The 23,192-nt window shown below is 38.9% G+C and overlaps 1 protein-coding gene across 6 annotated transcripts in view; it reads right to left on the bottom strand.

The window, feature by feature from the left end:
- Positions 1-23,192, bottom strand: part of ARHGAP28 (Rho GTPase activating protein 28) — a 238,739-nt gene that overhangs the window by 37,559 nt on the left and 177,988 nt on the right. For all 6 annotated transcript variants that reach the window (XM_082697300.1, XM_082697303.1, XM_082697299.1 and 3 more), the window contains exons 5-10: positions 21,505-21,594; positions 12,334-12,418; positions 10,737-10,879; positions 8,047-8,212; positions 7,849-7,940; positions 5,028-5,105 (exon numbers count right to left, since the gene is read on the bottom strand). In XM_082697300.1, the coding sequence (XP_082553426.1) occupies positions 5,028-5,105; positions 7,849-7,940; positions 8,047-8,212; positions 10,737-10,879; positions 12,334-12,418; positions 21,505-21,594 (654 nt within the window). The remainder of the gene's footprint in view (positions 1-5,027; positions 5,106-7,848; positions 7,941-8,046; positions 8,213-10,736; positions 10,880-12,333; positions 12,419-21,504; positions 21,595-23,192) is intronic.

The following is a 23,192-nucleotide window of genomic DNA, read 5'->3' as shown; positions in this document are numbered from 1 at the left end:
TAATAGCAGTTAGTTGTAGCAGCTCCCCAACTGACACTAACTACTCCAAAAAGAGAACTCTGAAAACTCTCAGGGTGTTTATGGCCTTCCAACCTTGAGTCACATAGAGCCAGAGTCAGTCTGCACGTCTGACCTTTCCCTACCACACTGCAGCTCATTAACCAGCCCAGACATTAATGCTGTCATGGCGCCCCAAACCTGGGACATGGGAGACAACCTGGCAGTACACGTCCCTTATAGAAACAGACAGGATTCCAAGCCACTCCCTAGCCCTTATTAATGACAGCAAGAGGAGATTTTCTTCTTGTCCTTGAGAAGCTCAATCTAATAGGAGTAAGAGAGCAAATCAAGGAAATCCTTTAATGATAAATATACTCTGTAAAGCACTAAAGCATATATCTGAAGCATACATACAAAGTGCTTCCTAGAATAAAAGAAGTAGAGCACAGACTGGGCTCTGGTAAGAGAAGGATGCATGGGATCCATTCTTTGCCTTTAGGCATCTTGCAGTTCTGTGAATGGGACCATCTTATGAACTCCTGATGCTAACTCAGGTCACATATTGGATGCTATGCAGCCAGGAAAGAGGAGAATCCAACTTGGCTCAGGCCAGTCTTGAGTCTGTGAGGAACTTGTTGGGGGAAGAGGAAATAGAAGGGTACTCAAGACAGCAGAAAGTGCTCCAGCAGTGGTACACATGCACAGAGCCCCATTGGGTCTGGGGAACTCTGGTAGGTTCAGTATTGCTAGAGCGCAGACCAGAGCCAGCCCTCAGGTGACTGAACTTCATTCCATGGGCCACAAGGCAACATGGAACACATCCAAGCAGGAGAACAAGGTGAGATTTATCCTTTCTGACAGCCAGATGGGAAAGCGATTTGGAGAATAAAGCTTGGTGTTGATTAGGGAACAGACTAGAGGCAAGGAGACTAGTTACTGGGCCATGGCACCATTTCTGGGAAATTGAGGACTAACCTGGATAAGCAGATATAAGACAGAAAGGAGAGGTGGCACTGATGGAATGCCTGAAGAAAATACTCACAAATCAGTGATGGATTATTTAGAAGGTGACAGATCTGTCCAAAATGACTCTGACTGCTAGCTGGAGTCATGGACAGATGGAAGTGTTGTTAACAGGAAGTACAGGGAAAGCAGCAAATGTCTTCCATCCATTGCCTGGTGCCACAAAGCAAAGGTGAAACTGTTTTCAAGGAGGCAGGAAGCACCACTGAGAGCAGAATAACTAAGTTTCATCTCCCACATCCCTCTGCTGTAGGAAGCTGTCTGAAACACACCATGGCCACCATTTTAACCTGCCAGTGGTGCACTGTTGCTTACCAAGCAACATGGTGCCAGCATCAAGAGTGGGCTCTATGACTAGAGGTCATAGAGGTCTTTAGGTTTTTATCCCACCTCCACAACTGACTAGTGTTAAGGCCTATGCCTCAGTTTCTCACGGTATAATAGGAATATTAAAATGACTTCAGGGGTGCCTGGGTGGCTCAGTTGTTAAGCATCTGCCTTGGGCTCAGGTCTTGATCCCAGGGCCCTGGGAGGGATCGAGCCCCGCATGGGGCTCCCTGCTCAGCGGGGAGTCTGCTTCTCCCTGTGCTCCTCACCCTACTTGTATTCTCTTTCTCAGTGTCTCTCTCTCTGTCAAATAAAAATATACAATTTCTATAAAGAAACAAAAAAATACATAAATAAAACAACTTCACAGAGATTCAATCAGTTAATACAATGTAAAGTTCAGTGGGGAGGGCCCACCCCAAAGGAAGCGCTCAGTAAACGCTGGCTGCTCATAACATCCCCTCCTCTCAGTCGGTAATAACCTTTAGTATTATTAGTATGGGAAACCCATGCATATGTGGTTATTCGGGTAACAGTATCTCTTCATCTTGACCAGATGGACAGAATATAACAAACTGAGAGAAAGAATGTCCTCTCTTCCTTTTGACCAGAAAAAACTGAGGGCCATAGGAACAGAACTGACATTTCCATGGTGGTCCTAAACATGAAATCATAAACCAGGTGTTGAATTTAGCTTGCCAAAGACAGGAAAGGAAGCATTTAGAGGTTAAAGAAGTCGTGTTTTCTGTCCAGTGTTAATGAGGACACTAGGTCAGGGTCAGATACCACGTCCTTCAATCTGCTCTGAGCAAATATACAACCTGCTTCCATTTCGGAGGTCGTTTTATAAAATGCAAATGACCCACCTTCAGCTTCAAAAACCAGGTCAGGAAGGGAAACCAGTAGACCAAGTAACATAATTATGAAACATTTAGAGCAGCCTCAGAATAACTGAAACAAGTCAAAAACAAAAACAAAAACAAACCACCCCTCGCATGTCAAACAGCCTGCCTTCTTCCATAAAATGTATTCCCCAGTGTTCAGCTCAAATTACTGTCATTTTTTGAAAAGAAAATCATTGGAAACACCAAGGCATTAAATTCGTTCCAAATGATCTGTGGCCTCAAATACAGGAACAGGCTCCACTGTTGTGTTCCCTGTGTGGCCAAAGCTAGCAGCTTCCCCCCAGGCCTGTGCCCCCGTTAGTCTCACCGGGCCTTGAAAGCACCAGACTGCTCACAATGATACATTAGAGTTAGTGTCACCCACTTGGCACAATTTGAGGATAATTATAACGGAGTTTTTAAAACTATCTTTCCCTAAACACATTCCTAGAAAAACTAGTCTAACAGAAGAATTTACACAAATAGTTTAAAGTTTGAACAAAGAAGAGAAATAAAGACCCCTTTAATAGATCACGTTACAATGTCTTTCTAACTATGATATTCCCCTTGTTTCTGTTTGCTGGCCTGGATTTCTCTCACATTGGTTTTCCTGGAGCTCAAACCATGCAAACATCTGGATTACATTCTCTCAGAGTAGTAAGAGACAGAATAAATAGGCTGAAACTACATAAAACCGATTAAGGAAGAAAAGGGACTTTTCCCTAAATATGGTTCAGGAATGCATGTGCCTATAAGAACACTCTGAAGGAATTATTAGCCTTTGGTAAGCGTTTTTCAGGCAAAGATTACCTAAAGAAAAAGAAATTCTGCTATGGTGTTCAACTTCGTGCTTACAATGGTTGTGTAATCTTGTCTCCTTTTGATTATTTGAAAAAGAGAGTTTAAATCACCTCCATTATGATTTACACACACACACACACACACACACACACACACACACACACAAGCTGAGAATAATCTGTGTAAATACCACTTCTCAGTTATGGAGGGAGATTTAGAGGAATGAAGTCAAATTGTGTCTAGGAAATTTGTTTCTCTAACTTCACTTTGGTTCTCTGACTCTTATCCTCTGATTCAGGGTACATATGACAACCATAACTCTTAGAATCTAAGACAAAAAGCAGATTCAATTTAGAAAGAATAAACCTTGAGGATCCATTAGGAATTTTCTTGCCTTTCAAATGACCTTGTGCTAGCATCTAGCAATCTCCATTCCCAGGGAAGTGACAACTCTCCAAATGCCCAGACCCCTACTGCCACTGGCAAAGTGGCACACTGCTTGGACTTCCCTTACAAAATCAATTAACTGAATAAAATAATGCAGGTGACTCCTGAAAGCTGGCTCTGCCAGCCGTTAGCACCTGCTCATCGGCCTCATCCCCTCCTTCACAGGAAGCCAGAGCAGTGACTGTGTGGTGTGGAAGCTGGTGCCGAGCCCCTTGCCTGCTGAGGGGCTACACCGAAGGGCAGGGAAGACCGGTGTCAGCTCTGCACCTGGTCTGAGGCCCAGCCTGCTCAGCCTGGCTTCCTCCCTTGCACCCTTCAGAAGCACTATGCCTCTTCTACTCCTGATTCCATCTCAGAATCTGCCTTCTGGAGCTTCCAATAGACACAGCCTATTTATTCTCAGTTTCTACTTACAAAAGCATCGCATCACACTTCTAAATAAAAACTCTGAGATTTCTGATACAAATAGAATTTCCCTAAACATGTACCAAAATGAATTAATGAAGAGATGCTCTTCCACCTCTATGCATTGCAACCGAGTTAATTTTTCCCTCATCCTGAGACTTTTTATTTTCTCAAGGACTGATTATTTAAAACTGCTCAGATTTTCATGTCTTCCAGCCAGGGAATGATTCAAGGGCAGAGTGGAACTGTTCACTGTGATACCCCCAAGTAGACAAACTTATGAGTAATTTTAGTAATTCTCTCCTTTATACCACTGTGGAGTTTGCCACTATATGGAAGGAAGAAAGCAAAGCAAAAGGAATCACATACACAGGTGGTTTTATAATGTAGAAATTAACATTACCTTCAATAAAACGAGGTTTTAGAACTACTGAGTGATTATTCTAGTGGGGACAGCCATTCCTACGTATTCTTATAAAGACTTTCATTAAAAAGATGGCCAAAGAATGTTTCTAAGTTTAAAACAACTGATCATGGGGGGTGCTTCAGTAGCTCAGTGAGGTAACTGTCTGATGCTTGATTTCAGCTCAGGTCATGATCTCAGGGTCATGAGATAGAGCCCTGCATCAGGCTCCATGCTGGGCGTGGAGCCTGCTTGAGATTCTCTCTCTCTCTCTCTCTCCTTCTGTCCCTCTCCCCCAATGCTTAAAGAAAAAAAAAAAGAATAGTGCATAAAAAATAAGTAAATAAGTAAAGCAACTGATAATGGAAATAAGGATTTATGTAATATTGGCTTAGTAAATTCCATGACCAAGAAGAACACAGCAAACTAAAGTGTTTAACCTTGAAAATAGTGATGGGACATTTTAGCTTTTCCACACTAAAGGTAAGCAGCAGTTTTTCATGGTAAATTGATGTGTTGTTTCTCTGTTGCTGTTTTTTTATTGTTATTGTTCTAAAAAATAAAAGGATACACAACTCAGGATCATGGAATATTTAATCACAAGTATCCAGGAACACTGGACAGGGTCAAGTGGTCCTACCAACAGCAATGACAACAATGGACTTAACACCTGGAGACTGTATGAACTGGGTCTCACTAGCTTTGGTCTCACAAGAATGAAAAAAAATGTTCAGTACCTTGACTTTGGCAGTGCATCCTGAAAGTCGAAAAATTCCTTCAGATTCCAGGCCCGATTCTTCAACTTTCTCAAAAAACTAAAAAGTAATGATAAATATTATAAAAATGAATACCTCCATACAATAATAAACATCTGAAATAACAAGATGGTGACAATAATAAACAAATTACCACGCATATATACATGCCTCGTATTTGAATGCCTTGAGAAATGTTCACAACCGCCTCTAAGGTCAACAGTAGTTTCCAATTTGCAAATGCAATGGAGACAGAATTGTCCTGTCACTTTTCCGGGACCAACCTCAAAAGTATTGGCCCCGTCTCTCAAGCTTGTACTTGGCCAATTTAAGATTTGATTACTATATATCTCTTTCTGCAGATGGACCAATAAAAAAAGTTTCTAAATTTACTATTATTAGATACAACCACTTTAGCTGAGAGACAATAGGAATTCTAGAAATATGACCAAAAAGGCAGAAACTGTAAAGGTTTATACCTCTCTCAAGTTCCATGGTGATAGTGATGATGATGATGATGCTGTTAACGTAATAACAATATAACCTAACATTTATTGTGCACTTACTGTGTCAGATGCCCCTTTCTCAGCATCTATTAACTATTTAATTAACTATTTGCCATCTATTAACTCATTTAATCCTCACACTAATTCTACCAGGCAGGCACTAACCACATCCCCATCTAACTGCCAAGAAGACCAAGGCATAGGAAGGGTATGTGACTTGCCCATGTTTACACCACAGAGGAGGATCATCCAGAGTCTCTGCTCTTTTCCTTTTTTTTTTTTTTAATAATTAAAAATTCTTTTTTATAAACATATAATGTATTGTTAGCCCCAGGGGTACAGGTCTGTGAATCGCCAGGTTTACACACTTCACAGCACTCATCATAGCACATACCCTCCCCAATGTCCATAACCCAACTACCCTTTCCCTAGCCCCTTCCCCCCGGCCACCCTCAGTTTGTTTTGTGAGATTATGCTCTTTTCCTTTTAAGAAATGGTGGTGCCTTGGGGCGCCTGGGTGCCTCAATGGATTAAAGCCTCTGCCTTTTGCTCAGGTCATGATCTCAGGGTTCTGGGACCGAGCCCCGCATCGGGCTCTCTGCTCAGTAGGGAGCCTGCTTCCCCCCTCTCTCCCTCTGCCTGCCTCTCTGCCAACTTGTGATTACTTAAAAATAAATAAATAAAATCTTAAAAATAAATAAATAAATAAATAAATAAATAAATAAATGGTGGTGCCTGAATGAAGGTACTTTTTATAGGTAGGGTGAGAAATATGCATTTAGGCCAAGGAAATATGTCCATAAAAAAGGTTCTCCCATAGGAGTAGAAGAATAATATCTTAAGCTGTCTTCAATGGAGAATACTTGACATGAGGAGTAGTAACAGCTAACATGTATTGAGTTGCTAAGATGATATAAATCCAGATTTGGTTGAACTAGCATTTACTGGGCACCTTCCACTTGCTAAGTTACATAATAATATAAATTCTTGTGTTGAATCTCCTCAGTCTTAGATTTTTATGCATTGTCTTCAGACTCTGTCCTTTACATAGAAGAGAGAGGTCATCATTCTAGTTCTAATTCAAAAACGGAAAGAAAATGTTCATGTCACTGTGGACTTTGGCCATGGACATAGGCTATGCTTCCTTTTGCCCTTCCTCCTGGCTGGGTGTATGTTCAGGGGTAAGGTATCTCACCCTCCTCTGCCTCAGTGGCCTCATGAGTAGAAGGGAGATGATAACACAATTTCCTCACGCTGCTCAGTGCTGACTACCCATGTTAGCCTAAGGATGGCATCTGCTCAGGGGAGGCACCCTCAGATGCCCCCATGCATGCTGGCATGTCGCCAGCACCCTCTGGCTCTCTTGTCGTTGTCCTCTGCCTCTATCAGCAGCTATCACATGACTTGAGAAGCCACTTGGTCTGAGGCCCTGGCAGCAAAGTTTAAAGAGTACACAGTAAAGAGGCATGGCATTGTTACTGTGAATAAGGTAACTTTGTTTCCTCAGTCAAAATTTTTCTATATTACTTAACAACTCAATTTAAAATGCAACAAGATTTGTGTTTAGGGCTTGGGATTTTAAATGTGCCACTGGATGTCACTATTGAATAAATACATACTTGAGTAATCCAGTGTAAATTGTTGGCTATAAAAATGATGACTTAAAATCAAATCAGCTATTGAGCAATGATGGTCACAGAGATACTGGCAGATGAAAGTTAAGGTGATATCATTTCTCAAAACTCCTTTCCTCCTAAACATATCCTATCATAGTCATACCTGAAAAACCACCAGAAAAGTGGATTTTAGGCTTTATTAAGCTTTGTTTGGCAAATTCATTTAAATGATTATACATACATATTTGAAAACACCTAACTTGTGATATAGCTTAGCAAACACTTAATCAATAAACATACAGCTGATGATTAATGGTCATCTTGTATTCTGCAGAGAATATTCAAATACAGAGACATATAATACACACAAGTAAGCTTTAGAAAATACCGGAAAAAATTATGACAGAGGGAAGCCATGTGACAGAGCATCTGTGTCCATCACCTGATGCTTTATGGGCAGACATTGCAAAGGGCTCCAAAAGTCTGAAGCAAGGCAAACTGGTTCCAAGTGCTGTGGGATGATTTGGGGATGCATGAAGAAATCTGAAAATCACCAAGGGCCTGAGTCCTAAGTGGGTGTTAGTATCTTTAAACATACAAGAAAATTCATTAGCGGGTTTACAACTCCAAACTGCAAACAGGAGGCTCTATCATTTTCCCAGTCATTTACATCCCACTTACTTTTTGTAACACCAGGGGAACCTTCACTCCAGGGTCTTTCTTTCGGTCATTGTCCAATAGGACTGTAAGTGGAACGCCAAAAATACCATTGTCTTCATTGTATAATGGGCAAGAAAGAAAGGAAAAGGAATCAGCAAAGCACTATTCTTATTCCAGGGTGACAAAGTATTAAAATCAGAAGAAACCTGTCTTAACTACCTCGTCCTTTTACTCTCTCAGTTTTGTTTCTTTTCAGTTGGATTCCAAAGGCATCAAAAAAGGCAGTCAGTTCAATTAGAGAGAGATGGCGAATTTTCTTCATATCTTCAGCAGACAGATCTCCTGCTTCGGTTAGGCCAAATCTGGTTTTCTGGACAATAAATTTCTAAAATACATATGGAAGATATTTATTTCTTATGGCAAAGGAAAATTATTATCCCCTCATTCAAATGCCACTTGGACATTCTAAATCTGTAGAGCAAAACATGCTATTTGTACGAAAATTTCTGAGAAGCAAGATGTGTCATAGAAAGATTGTGAATGATTTTTAGAACATTTGCAGAACATTCTTATGCTAAATTAGAATCAAAACAGTGGTCTGAAGTGCACTATAAAATTGTCATCACAACCATGAAAACATCTTTCTTCCAAGAAACATTCTGTGTTGTCCACTGATGTCCCATGTCCACCACATGGAATATACTGACCAGGGGCATGTGTGACAGGGTTCACACAGATCCCAAAAGCTAAGTACTCCCAGAAGAGCTTCTGATGTATCCTTTCAGGTTAGGGGACCATCAGTCCTTTAATCCGGTGTGAGGTAATTCTCTCTGCATCCTCCAAAAGACTAACTAATCTCCCCACTGAATGTGATGAACAAGTGTGCTGAGACAGTAGTTATTGTACCTTAAACCTCAAATTCAGATATTTAAAGCCTAAATATTTCTAAAAAATAAAAACATACAGAAGGTACCAAATAATCTCAGTATCATTTTGAGACAATGAAATTGCTATATTCCCCATTTCCACAATAGGAAACAAAATACAGTAAAATGGTAACAACAACAACAAACTTTTGAACAATCCAGAAATACTGTGAAGACTAAAATAAGTAAGACCTCTTTTATTTTTTAAAGGTTTTATTTATTCATTTGAGAGAGAGAGAGAGAACAAGCAGGGGGAGCAGCAGGCAGAGGGAAGGGAGAAGCAGGCTTCCTGCTGAACAGGGAGCCTGACATGGTGCTGCATCTGAGGACCTGGAGATCATGATCTGAGCCGAAGACAGAGGCTTAACCATCTGAGCCACCCAGGCACCCGTAAGTAAGACCTTTTAAGAAAAAATTTGTTCTTATTAATATCCACAAGTTAGCATGGCTCTCAAAAAAGCTGGTATGGAAAAAAATTTGCTAAAGTAGAAAAATCTTAATTATTTCAGTTATAAAGCTTTGTATATTCTCTATAGGGGGTCCCTCAGGTTAGAACTTTCTTGAGGTTTTTAACCATCCACTCACTCATTCATTCATTTGTTCATTTAGTCAACAAGTTCCTTGGAACCTCAAGTATTTTAAAAGTAAAATAAAAAATAAAACAAAAAAAAGTAGAATGCGGTTTGGGACATAACTTGTTCTATAAAAAAACTTAGTTGTTTTTTTCTGAAACCAAGGCTCCACATAACAGTAATATATAGCAACAACAACCAAGGCAAAAACTGTAATCATTCATTAAGTAATTACCACTTGCTAAATCCCAGCCTGGTTGAAGGAACTGGGGGCCAGCATCCTCATCCGAGGACCTGAAGATCATGCCCCTGAAACCAGAGTCCCAGTGGATTCCATCTTCTGCCCCAAAACAACCCTGAGCCCTCCAAAACAACCCTGTGCCCTCCAACATAGAGGTTTGCTTAAGGACCAGAAGGAGTTTTAGAGTTTGACATACGTAGGTTTAAATCCTATTTCAGCCTCCTACTCACTGTGGGGCTTTGGATGTATAACTTAGCTTCTTTGAGCCTCAGTTTGTTAGCTGTAAAATGGGAGCAGTCACAGGGTGATTGCAATGAAAATACCTAGTGCAGCAGGCTGGTAGAAGACACTCAGTGAACCTTACAGTTCTTGCCCTGGCCTCTTGCTCCTCCCTCATCATGGGGTTGTTGTCCAGGAATGGTCCAGGCTACCTAGGTAAAGGCTCTGCCAGTTTTTATAGGACTCACTGCTTCAGTCCTTAAACTGTCTTTGCCCTGCTGCTCATCATGCCTCTAGCTCTGATCAGCACAGAATATTCAGGACTCTACATCACAAACTCCACAAACGCATTTACAGAGTAGCCAACAGATCAATGTAACATAGTTCTTGTAGTGGGCTTTCAGGATATAACATCCTGGATATAGATATAGATTCCAATATATAGTTACATAGATACATACTCTGAGGCTTTCAGGATAATGAAGTATATAGCTCCACTTGTCTATTTCATGATAATATTATAAATTCTTGAGAATATTTTTGATGGATTTTTAGTGCCTGTTCTGCAAGTGCTCACTTCTTGTTATGATGATTGACTTTTTGCAGTAAGCCCCTCTGATATGTGGTTTCTAGAGACACAACTAAGTATATAGTTAGAATCTGCATTAACCTATAAGTAAGGATAGAAGTTTCATGAAATCACACAAGCCAGGAAATCCTATTTCCTCTGTAAAACAGTATTCAAGCATACATCCTCACAACTCTTTTGCAACACAGTACTGCCAGGTACGGTCAGGCAGGCTGGGTACTGCATAGCACTGATGCCTGCCCTCTCCCTACACACACACACACACACACACACACACACTTAATAAAGAAAAAAAAATCCTAGTTTGTCCCATGGAAAAACCATAGGAAGTTATTGGAATAATCATGAAAGGTTTTACATACAGTTAAAGCATAGTCCTCTTTCTTAAAATCTGATTTCTTGAATTTACTTCTTTTTGGAGCCTCTGTAACCATTTCTGAATAAGATACTTCAAAGGACAGCTCTTCAGTTTCTGGTGGAATGTTTTTTTTCCGATAATCATCATCTAAAAAAAAAAAAAAAGGATGTACAATTTTTTTATGTCATTTAATCAATCAATATCATGTACTGTAAAATAAGCACAAAATATTTCTAAGTTAACCTATAGGCACATCAGAACGTTTACAACCAAAGAACAGAATCAGACTCACCTAGAGGAGTTCAGATAAATAATAATGTGGGGTCTTCAGACTTCCATATGAATGAATTTCTCTAATCATTATCCAAACAAACTTTCTATATCATCTGATGTTTTTAATCTTGGATTCTTATATCTCATGAAAGGCACTGAAGATTACTAGAGGAAAGCCCACAAATGAGGCATTTCTTCTGTATGTTATGATATTACAGTTAAGTCCATCTAAACCCAATGTTGCTGCTCCTGAGGAAGCAGAAGCTTAAGGCAGAGGGAGAACCGGCAAAGACCCCACTAGAATTCCTGCCTAAATTCACTTCTCCTGTGTTTCTCCCAAACTATGGGAGGTTTGGTTCTTAGGATGTGTTAAAATTCAATTTGGACTTCACTTCTAGGTTTGTTCATGTAAATTAACCCAAATTCTTGTAATTTGATTTGGTTACCTGACCTCCTACGCTGTTTATTAAAAAAGAGCCAAATGAGTAACAAGAAATGTCCCACATTTAATTTAAATGTCCCACATTTCTTGTGAGGTAGTTTGAAATTAAGACAATAAATTCCTTGGCCAAAAACAAGTGAATCCAGAAATCATCTGAGTAATCCTAAACTCTGTCCTAACTAATATTTGGCTTGCCATCTTTTTTCATTGCCTGGAAAAACTGTTCATATGCAGTGAAAAAAAAAACTGATTATAAAAAAGAGAACTCATGTCTTTTACCCTCTTCTATAGACAGTGACTAAAGAAGAACAACGAAAAGAAATAATAGAAGACCTAATTAATCTCACATTAAAAGTTAAATGGAACAATTTGCAAATCAACAGATTTTAAAATTTTAAACAGAAATACTGATCAAAAATACAATACTCAAGTGAAAGAGGTCCAGTTAAAAGGTAACCCTGTAGCCTTTATGTATTGTTAGAGTTGCTATGTGAGAGTTGCTCTGGTGCTGTACACACTTGAGCCCAAGTAGAGATTTTTGGAAGTGTCCTACTTCCACTCGCAACTATTAAGCAGATCCAGATTCCTTGTGAAAGAGACCTCAAGTCAAAGACATTACCCAAGTGAATAGTTTCTAAATGATGTGAGGGGAGTGAAAGAGAAAAAGATTCTGCTTCCAATTTGGCTCAATTAATTTTGTCTGGTGTGACAGAATGGGGTGTTTGGAGCTGGCAAGGAGTGAGTGCTGGAGTGACAGAATCAAAATAGAAAAAAAAAAAAATCCCACACATTTTGACTTGACAAAGTCATGGCTAACTGTACTGAGTGCCAGAGCAAAAGCGAGAAGACACAGCTTCAGTTCGATATAAAAGGATGTGCCACTCACCACTCCCTGCATTCTGAACTGCCTGTGCAGGGTCTGGAGATCCGTTGGAGAGAACTGGTAGGGCTGGAAGAGTCTCAAGTACAGACTGTGAAACAAGGGAAGATGAACACAAGACGTTTTAGTATACAAACACATGCTCCCCAACATTCCCATCACATTTATGCTCTGCAGTATAATAATAATATAATAATAATAATAATAATATTATTATTATTATCACAAGTTCTTCTCACACAAAACAATTCTCGATTCCATACACAGCCTGTACCTGATTTCTTTTTCTGAGTTCAGTCCAAACCTGCAGAGCTAACACGGTTTTCTCAACAGAGAACTCTGTCAAGATGAAAATAACTATCTTCTTAGCTCTTGAGAATTTGCTGCTTATACCCTTCCTAAGATGTAAAAATTACAATGCTTGATGTCACATAGTTTGACAATGACGGTATTTTTTATTCTTGATGTGGTGGTCATGCATATTGATCATAAATTTCAGGTGATGATGTGGCTAGATGATTAATGCAAAGGCCCCTGAGGCCAGATTGCTGGGATTCTAATCCAGGCTCTCCCACTTACTGCGTGACTTTGAATAAGTCTCTCGAGTTCTCTATCGCTTAATCTCCTAATCGATAAAATGATGATGATATTAGAACACATTCAAAGAGGTATTATGAATTTTAAATTACTTGTTCTGTAATCACTTCAAACAATATCTGATACACACTAAGCACAAAATGAGCGTTGGTTACTATTAATACTCAACATATTAATTCCTCCATGAAAAAATGAGTGTAATAATGTGAGAGTGATAATTACTGAAACCGTAAGTGTGTTTTCTAGTTATTTCTAATTTGCTACTTTCTTCACTAAGATCCTGCCAAAACTTTGTCTTCTCCTGCAATATTGTCAGAAGTTGAGTATCTTTTCTTTTTTTAAAGATTTTATTTATTTTTGAGAGACAGAGAGTATGGTAGGGAAGGTTGGGGGTGAGGTGAATGGGAGTGGTGGCACATAGGGAGAGGAAGGAACAGACACCCTGCTGAGCACAAAGCCTGATGCAGGGTCAAAGGCATATGGTTAACCAACCTGAGCTACCCAGGTGCCCCAGAAGTTGCATATCTTTATAAAGCCCTGTGAAGCAAGCCAACTGCTCAAGTCTAGATGGGTATTAGTAAAAAACAAAAAACAAAAACCAAAAACAAACAAAAAACTTATACACAAATTCTACCATTTCTGCCAATATAAATTTTAATGTGGTAGTTAGTATCTATGAATGCGTGTAATGATGGAAATTTGCTATTCAATCACCAATCTTTTATGTACTATTCAATATAAAGTCTGTTCATTTCATTTCCCCAGAGCTTGATGTTGTTTCTTTTACTCTCATATTTATTTAGCAAGAACTGAACACCTGTTTCATGAAAGATTATCATGTGCTACAAATTACACAAGGGTGTCTTGAATTCTGAGCTTTGTGTTCTCTTTTTCCTATTTTATTTCAAAAGAGATGACACAATTGTAATTGGGTAAAAATCATGTCAATACATGGCTAATTATTAAAATATAGATTCCCAATTACTATAATTGGTAGATGATTGAGAAGAGGGGTGCCTGGGTGGCTCAGTCATTAAGCGTCTTTCTTCAGCTCAGGTCATGATCCCAGGGTCCTGGGACTGAGCCCTGCATCAGGCTCCCTGCTAGACAGGAAGCATGTTTCTCCCTCTTCCATGCCCCCCCCCCACCCCCGCTTGTGTTCCTTCTCTAGCCAACTCTCTCTGTCAAATAAATAAAAATCTTGAAAAAAAAAAAAAAAGAAAAGACATAAAAAGGTCTAGAGCTGGGACGCCTGGGTGGTTCAGTTGGTTAAGCGGCTGCCTTTGGCTCAGGTCATGATCCCAGTGTCCTGGGATCGAGTCCCACATCGGGCTCCTTGCTCAGCGGGAAGCCTGCTTGTCCCTCTGCCTGCCACTCTGTCTGCCTGTGCTCACTCTCTCTGAAAAATAAATAAATAAAATCTTAAAAAAAAAAAAAAAGGTCTAGAGCCATACAATTCGTTGTCCATCAGATTTTTGGTAGTACTAAAAACAGAACTACAGAATAAAGATTACCTGTACACTAATATCCTTAAAATGATATGAACCACTTTTCAGTGGTCTTCTGAAGTTTTCTAAAAGATAAATGCTTTCTCAATTTTTGAAATAACTCACCAATGGGAGACAACACTCTTAAAAACTGAGAGACTTTTATTTAAAGGCTGAAACTGATGGTTTGGGATGCTTAAACCTACTAAATGTCAGTTTCTTAATCTGTGAAGTGGAGAAGTGCCCATCCGCTGAGTTGATTTATTAAATCTCTAGTCTCTTCACCTGGACTGAAGGTGTGCCTGCCCTTTGTAATGTAAATTATTCTGGGGGCTGTCTTGAGGGAGGCAGAAATTTAATTATGATCCCTGCTCATGAGTTATTATTTATAATGAGGAGTAGAGTAACATTTATGGAACATTACTGAAAAACAATCAACCCACTGTTCAGAGCTAATTTCTACAACACAGCTATGTATTTACTGGAGGGCAATGGAGAAGAAAGAGGTGCGGCCCGAAAGGGTTTCACCCAGAGGCAGGTGAAGCTGACCTAGAACTCCAAGCATGATGGAGAGGACTTACAGATGCAGAGGCGGCTGGCAAAAACATTCAGGCCCAAAATGAAGGTATAATTTCAGGTATGGAAATATCTGAAACACTTCCGCTACATGGAATTGTGGAGAGACTGGTTTGCTAGGAGTTGAAGCAAGGTATTAGAAAAACATGAGAAATAAAATAGTCAAGATGGTCAGCTCAAATTATGGAAGGCTTGGAAAGCCACACAGAGAAGTTGAGACCCTCCTAAGGATTAAAACCAAACAGAACAAAACAAAGGAACATTCATGTGTTAGAGTAAGGGAGTGACGTGGTAAAAATGAAAAGGAGAAGAAATCTCCCAATAAATGGACTTTGAATTCTTAAGTAGGTTGACTGAAAAGGCTAGGTGCTTGGTATTTATAGTGTAAAAATATCCACTCACCCATTAAACATATGTACACTAGCTTCCTTTGAAATTTTTACTAGTTATTGGAATATATTTGAAATATTAATGCCATTCCCATTTAAAACACCCTTCCTTTGCTTGTCCATAACAGGTCCTACCATTTCCCTATGTGCCTAACCATAAAAGGCTGGGGCTTCAACTGGTGAGGAAAGGCAAGGTTTTCCAGCCAGTGAAGCTTGGTCTGCCGCCCAAATCATGCAGCACTAGGACTAGAGAGTAGAATATATGAAGTATGATTATTTTGAATTCCAGTCTATAGAAAGTTGGCACTACCTGTTTGAGTTCTCTCAAAATTAGACTTTGACTGTACAATATTTCCTTCACAAGAAACACCGTACCTAACATTTTTCATGTTCATTACTTATAGGAGAAATTCACTAACTCAAAAGCTGTTTCTGACCTTCCTGACTGGCTGGCTGCTGCTTTTTCTCCCTCAAGGTTTGAGTTGGTGTGTTATAACTCTATGTATAAAAGCTGCCTTGAATTAATAGATAATAAGGTTTCCCCTTCTTCCCCTTATGCCCCGGAGATTGGAACTGGCAAATCTACATCTTGCCAAATTCTCCAGAGACACATGTTTATTTTTTTAAATTGAAGTATAATTAACATAGTGCTCTATTAGTTTCAGGTGTCCAATATAACAATTCAACATTTCCATAGGGTTTTCAGTCTTTATCGAGATAAGTTTACTCCTCATCCCCTTTATCTCTTTCACCCATCCTCCCACCCAGCCACCCCTTTGCAACATTACTTTGTTCTCTGTATTTAAGAGTCTGTTTTGTGTTTCTTTTTTATTTTGTTCATTTGATTTGTTTCTACAATTCCACATATAAGAGAAATCATATGGTATTTGTCTTTCTCTGTCTCACATACTTCACTTAGCATTACATCCTACAGGCCCACCCATGCTATTGCAAATGACAATATCTCATTCTTTTTTATGGCTGAGTAATATTCCACTGCATCCATGTATACCACATCTTTATCCATTCATTTATTAATGCACACTTGGGCTGCCTCCATATCTTGGCTATTGTAAAAAATTCTGCAAACATAGGAGTGTACATAACTTTCTGAATTAGTATTTTCCCAGTTTGGATAAATACCTAATACCCCAGAGATAAATAAGTGATATTCACTGACAAATATGCCATCACGTTTGAAATAAAACATAGTAACAATTACAAAATCTATCCAATTGTGAATTTAAAGGCATTCTCATAATATCTTGGATTAAAAATTAAATCACATGTGAAATTAAAAGCTAAATGTTAGAAAATAAGAACATTAAATTCCAAAAATCCATGATAAAAGCTAAACTGTTATTCAGAGATTAACTCTTAACTTTAAATGCAAATAAGTAAGATTAAAAGTAAATGTGTTTATAATCCAAGAGACTAGAAAAAATTATACAAGTAGAACCAAGAAGGAATGAAAAATTAGTAAGGATTAAATATATTAATACAATAGGAAAAGCAAGCTCATAATCAATTATACAATTATTTTTAGGTGATTTCCTAAAAAAAACTGCTGGTAACAGGCAACTATTTACAGTTCTAATTGGGATAAAAGACATAAATATTAGGAACAAAAAAGGTGAAATACCTACCTCACAGAAAATTTAAAATTATACACTTAAATAAGTGTGTGTGTATATTTGTATATATGTGTGTATACACAAACAGCATATACTGAAAATGCTAAATAAACTGAAAGTTTTGCTACAATAAATATAGGTTACCAAAACTTACACCATTTGGGATGGAAATGAATATAATGCCAAAACCATATCCACTGAAAAAATAATCAAAACACTATGTCTACACTGATGCCAAGTGTTGGAGGTTTCACTACAAAATTACAATACAAGGAGATTATGCTGAGTGAAATAAGTCAAGCAGAGAGAGTCAGTTATCATATGGTTTCACTTACTTGTGGAGAATAAGGAATAATATGGAGGACATGGGGAGATGGAGAGGAGAACTGAGTTGGGGGAAATCGGAGGGGGAGACAAACCATGAGAGACTGTGGACCCTGAGAAACAAACTGAGGGTTTTGGAGGGGAGTGCGGGGTTGGGTGAGCCTGGTGGTGGGTATTATGGAGGGCACGTATTGCATGGAGCACTGGGTATGGTGCATAAACAATGGATTTTGGAACACTGAAAAAAAATAAAATAAAATGAAAAATAATTACAATACAAGCTTAAACATAACGGATTTTATAGATTATATATTTACACCAAATTTTAATATATGGCTCTAAAACACTGAAAAAGGACTCTTAACATATTCATACCAAGATTAGTGTATCTGTAACAACAAAAAGAAATTATATATAGGCTAAATACAACTATTAGAATCCTACTAATAGAACAGTTGTTAAAATGCTAAAATAGTAGAAACTGATATTCCATAATGTAACAAAGGTTTATTTAGCAACAAATTTATAATTCATTATTAGAAAGACCTATCAACAGAATTTCCTAAGGTAACTGCTTAACAAAGAAAAATATATTTATCTTAATAGATGAACAATTGCTTTATATAATTCAACGTTCATTCCTAACAAAAACAATTACAAGGCTCAGAAACTTAGAACTAATATTCTACTTAATAATGAAACTTGGAAGAATTCCTGAAAAAATCAAGAACTTATCAAAAGATTCCCATAATTATTATTTAATGTAACAAGTCATTATGGTTAGTTCAATAAAACAGCAAAAAGAAATAAAAGGATTATTTCAAAGAATGAGTAATGAAAAATTTCAATATTTCAGGTGATTATTTGTGCAAATTTAAAATCAAATGAACAGTTCTTTGAAGTAAAAAGAATTTTTGGAAAGGAAGCTATAATTGTACAAATATAAAAAAAATTACTTTCCTTACATCTCTGCAAAAACAAACTGGAAGATGACAAAAAAACCTACCATTTTAAGATGTCAATGAAAACTATAAAGTTCCTAAGTAATTAATCAATGAAAAATGTATATGGAAAAAATGAAAGAAAGAATATTATGAATTTTTATTGAAGTATAGAAGACATAAATAAATGGAAAAACACAATTATTATTTCTCAGTGGGAGGAGTTGATATTTTAAGATGTAAAATCTATTCCCAACATTAATCTTTAAATTCAATAAAGTTCTTAGTGAAGTCCTAATAAGACTAATTTAATGGGTGGTTATAGCATTATCCTAAGTTCATCCGGAAGTAAAAACACCTAAGAAGAAAGAAAATTTTCATCCAGAACAATGAGAGTGAACACATCCCAACAGATTTCAAAAACAAACCACAGAGCAATAGTAATTAAGACAGACCCCATATATATATATGTATATATATGATATATACATATATATATATATGTTACAATTATCATAAAATTGACCCTTCAAATGTATAGAAAAGATGAAAGATTGGGGGGGAGACCCAAAACAGTATTGGCCAAGCTACAGTTAACCTTTTAGTAAAGTTAGGTCGCTTACTTTAAATTCCACAACACAAACTCCAAAGGGCAAGTTCTGGGGACCCTCTGAAGTCTTGAAGATGACAATAAAATGTCCCTGGGAATTTATACTGCCAGGTGAGATTTACTTCACAAGAGTCATGGCCAGAGCCCTTGAAGCCCTTGTTAACACATCACTGAATTACTGGAAATCCTATCATCTAGAAGAAACTTCAGAACCTAACTGGGATGTCAGTGGCTCCTTATAACCAAGAACCAGGGAAGTCAAAATGTATTCTCCTCATGGTACAACGTTCTAGAATGATTTTCAGTACAGATGCAGTAAGGGTTAACTTCTCATCTGTGGGCTGGCTACTCTAGCAACTAACCAATTTGTTGAATATTTCTAAGTAAAGATATTCTGAGTAACAAGCAATCCAAAAGAAGTCACACTGAAGACTGGTACTAATGAGATTTTTTTTGAGTCTCAATACCGCTGAAACTTTTATTTATATCACAATCATGATTCAATCAGTTTTCAGAAAAACAAAACATGAATGACTAACATACTCCAGGAGACACTATCTATAACTGCTACATAAGATTACAGCCTTTCTCTTACACCCTCTAACTTTCAAGAATCCTCTATCTACAGACAATACATACCTAATACGACTTGGTGAATGAATGAATGGATCAACAAAAGCCTAACAAACAAGGCCAACCCCAAATCCTCCTCAGCAACTCAACTATGCAACCATTCTGCTCCAAGTGTTACTTGGTGTGTGCATGGAACCACATGCCGTCCTTCGTTGGCTCATATAAAATGCCTGGGGCAGAAAAGTCAGCTAGAGAGAGAAGGTGTCAGACTGTGTCAGGGGTTTTTACGTCAACTAGAAGACATGGGGGAAATGCAGCAGGCATTGAAACAAGGCTTGCATGTTTAGATCAACAACTTGCCACTGTGAGGAGGATAAATTTAAGGGGTGTATACTAAAGTCAGGGAGATCACATAGGGGGCTACTTCAGTAATAAAGGAAGATGATTTGTTTCTGTACTAAGGAAGTAGTTACAGGAAAAGGGGGGGGTAGAAATATTCTATAACTATTAATTAGACAAAGTCTGTAGTTCTCGGAGATGGGCACATACAGGGCAGCATGTAGGCAGAGGTGAGGCAAATGTATAGGGATGGTGCCCTGGGCACATGAATACCAGCAGCTGAGACACAATATACAGGATCCTGTGCAAAAGCCTTGGAGCAGGAGCCCCCAGTCACAGGACCACAGCACAACTGTGAGAGGTCTCTTATAGGTAACTCCTCACTTCAGTACCTATCAGAGTTTGTCAGGGACTTAATTTGTATTCATCCATCAGTAAGTAGCGTGCACTGAAAAATATCTCTAAAAGAGACACATCCTTACTCATTTGCACGCCAGTGGACAATCTTAAATAGGAAAATAGCAGCAAGATTCAGAGTTGGCTGGTCAGACACTGGGGGCAAGCCCTAGCCCATCTGTGCCATAACCTGTAGGGCTACTGATAAGTTACTCATCATCACTCACATTCTTTTGTGCTTCTTATATGATCACTGTGTAACAAAGCAACCTCAAAATCAAAAATCTAAAAACACAACAGGAAAACTCCTTCACCTGGGGCTCATGACGTTCTCTCTGAACAATGGGGATCTACTGAGAGCATGCTATGCATGTAAACATCAACCATCTTTTGTCTCCAACTGGTCAAAATATGAGAAACTACCGCTCAGAGGCTCATGTGAACGTGCCCCTTCACCTACCTGACTGAGGTGCTCTTGCCTGCCATCAACTTGCCATCCAGTAACCATGACCTCACTGAACAGGGTCTCTGCCAGAGCACCTGCACAGAGACACCAAGTGGGGATGTACAGTGGTTCTAGGAGGGGAAGGGACATGATGAGGCTTTCTGATCAAAAGAAGTAAAGTTCTGTCACTCAAGGCCAAGCGAGTGAATGTGTTTGGAGTGGAGGATGTATACAGGTAAGTACTGAGCTCTAAGGCAATAGTGCCTTCAATATCAGGATGAGGGTGTCTTAATTTATCCTGTAGGGGTAAAGGACTTCTCGGTTTAAATGGCAGAATTAGGCCAGATTACTGGTGTGAACTCAGTCAAGAGGCCTAAAAGTACCAGATTCTTCCGGGCTTGATACACACAAAGAACATCCTCTAGTTTCTGACCACAGTGGTATCAATTTACAGAGTCCTCTTTTAAACTGAGATCTAGTGGGGCACCTGGGTAGCTCAGTGGGTTAAAGCCTCTGCCTTCAGCTCGGTCATGGTCCTAGGATCCTGGGATTGAGCCCTGCATCGGGCTCTGTGCTCCGTGGGGAGCCTGCTTTCTCCTCTCTCTCTGCCTACCTCTCTGCCTACTTGTGATCTCTGTCTGTCAAATAAAAAATAAATAAATAAAAATAAAATAAATTGAGATCTAGTCATTCCTCGGTTTTGAGTCTCCTACTTCCTAACTGTTAAAATGTTGGTGGGTCTCCTGGCAGCTGTGGTTTCTTCACAATCTTAGTTCAAGTTTTCTTATCTGTTTTGAAGAAATTGCTTCTTCTTGCCTTGAACTTGTAAATATGCTGTGCGATTCTTTTGGCGGATGACGACTTACCACAGAGCCACTCCTAGGAACTGCAAAAATCCCTTCTTCATCTTGGGACCCATCTGACAGGGTGGTATTGTTGAGAGAAGCACCATCTGGCTAAATGAAGAAATAAAAGTACCATTTTTATTCAGGCAAACACTTCTAACGTGTGTGTTACACTATGTGTATCTACTTAGATGTGTGTGACACTGTACTAAGTTGTGACTTCCTGGGCAGGGTCAGCTGCATCCAGTCCTTCAGGGAACATCACTGTGAGTTCCTAAATGCCAGGCCCTTCCACAGGCACTGGACAGACCCCGGGCCCTGGAGCCAACACTGCTATTGCCTGCCACAAACTCCTTTTTCCTTAACAATGTCTTGGTTTCGTTCCAGGGAGTTAAACCAAAGAACTTCATTTCTAGGTTGCTTTGCAGCTGGGAGTGATCATGTGCCTAGAGTGATCAATGAGAGGTGAGTGTAATTTAGCAAGAGTGCTTCCAGAACAGTTAAGGCTTTCCTGACCCAAAGAAAGAGGGTCATCTCACATGCACTTGTGGCAGTGCTGTAGATGACAGCCTAGAGTTGCGAGGTATCTTGTTGGAATAAGGATGATGGCCAAGACAATGGGCAGCAGAGGTGGAAGATCAAGCCTACCTGGGTTTGTGCTAAGGCATCCTATAATACCCTGTCAGACTCAGACCATCAAACCTCCACGTGAACCAAAACAACTTCAACCCTTCCATTACATGTGGCCAAACTTGTCTAATCTTTAATCTATAACTATCTTTTGCAGGGACTAGAATTCAATAGCAACAGTACCAGGTTATGTTCGTCATTTATAAAGTTAGAAATGAGATTTTTGCTGTACTGGACAATGGTTTCACTAAAATTTAAGAAGTAAATATTCTTTATTTACTGAAGGAAACTTACAAAATAGAATATATTCTTTATTTACTGAAGGAAACTTACAAAATAGAATATATTGAATACTTATGAAAATACAGTGTTTTGTGTTTTTTTTAAAAACTGTCACTCGGGGCCCCTGAGTGGCTCAGTTGGCTGAGCATCTGCCTCTTGATTTCAGCTCAGGTCATGATCTCAGGGTTGTGAGACTGAGCCCTGTGTCAGGCTCTGCAGGGGCAAGGAGCCTGATAATTCTCTCTCTCCTTTTCCCTCTGCTCTCCCTTGCCACTTCTTTCTCTCTCCTTCTCTAAAAACAAAACAAAACAGAAAACCTTTTACTCCTTGCTTGACCACATTTTCTACATTTCTTATGGATAGTAGGTACTACTTTATAAAATGGAGAAGATTTTTTGAGAGAGAGAAAGAGAGAGAACACATGCACGGGAGTAGGTGGAGGGGTAGAGGGAGAGAAAGAATCTCAAGCAGGCTACACACCCAGCATGGAGCCTGAATCTGGGCTTGATTTCGCGATCCTGAGACATGACCTGAGACGAGATCAAGACTCGGCCACTTAACCGACTGAGTCACTCAGGTGCCTAAGAACCTTTTCCTTAAAAGGACAACTAAAACATGAGAACTAGTATAAGATGGTGGGCTAGTAATCAAGATGCTCCCCTCCAACCTCCTTCACCAAAAACAGCAGAAAACATACCTATATATATTTTTTAAGGAGGACATTTTTTATAGCACTAGAAACCATCAAAGAATTCCATAGCAGACCAACACAGAAATTTCTAGATGAATAGCAGATA

The sequence above is a fragment of the Mustela nivalis genome (genome assembly GCF_964662115.1).
Source record: "Mustela nivalis genome assembly, chromosome: 14".
Lineage (NCBI taxonomy): Eukaryota > Metazoa > Chordata > Mammalia > Carnivora > Mustelidae > Mustela > Mustela nivalis.
This window is presented reverse-complemented; position numbering and strand designations above follow the sequence as displayed.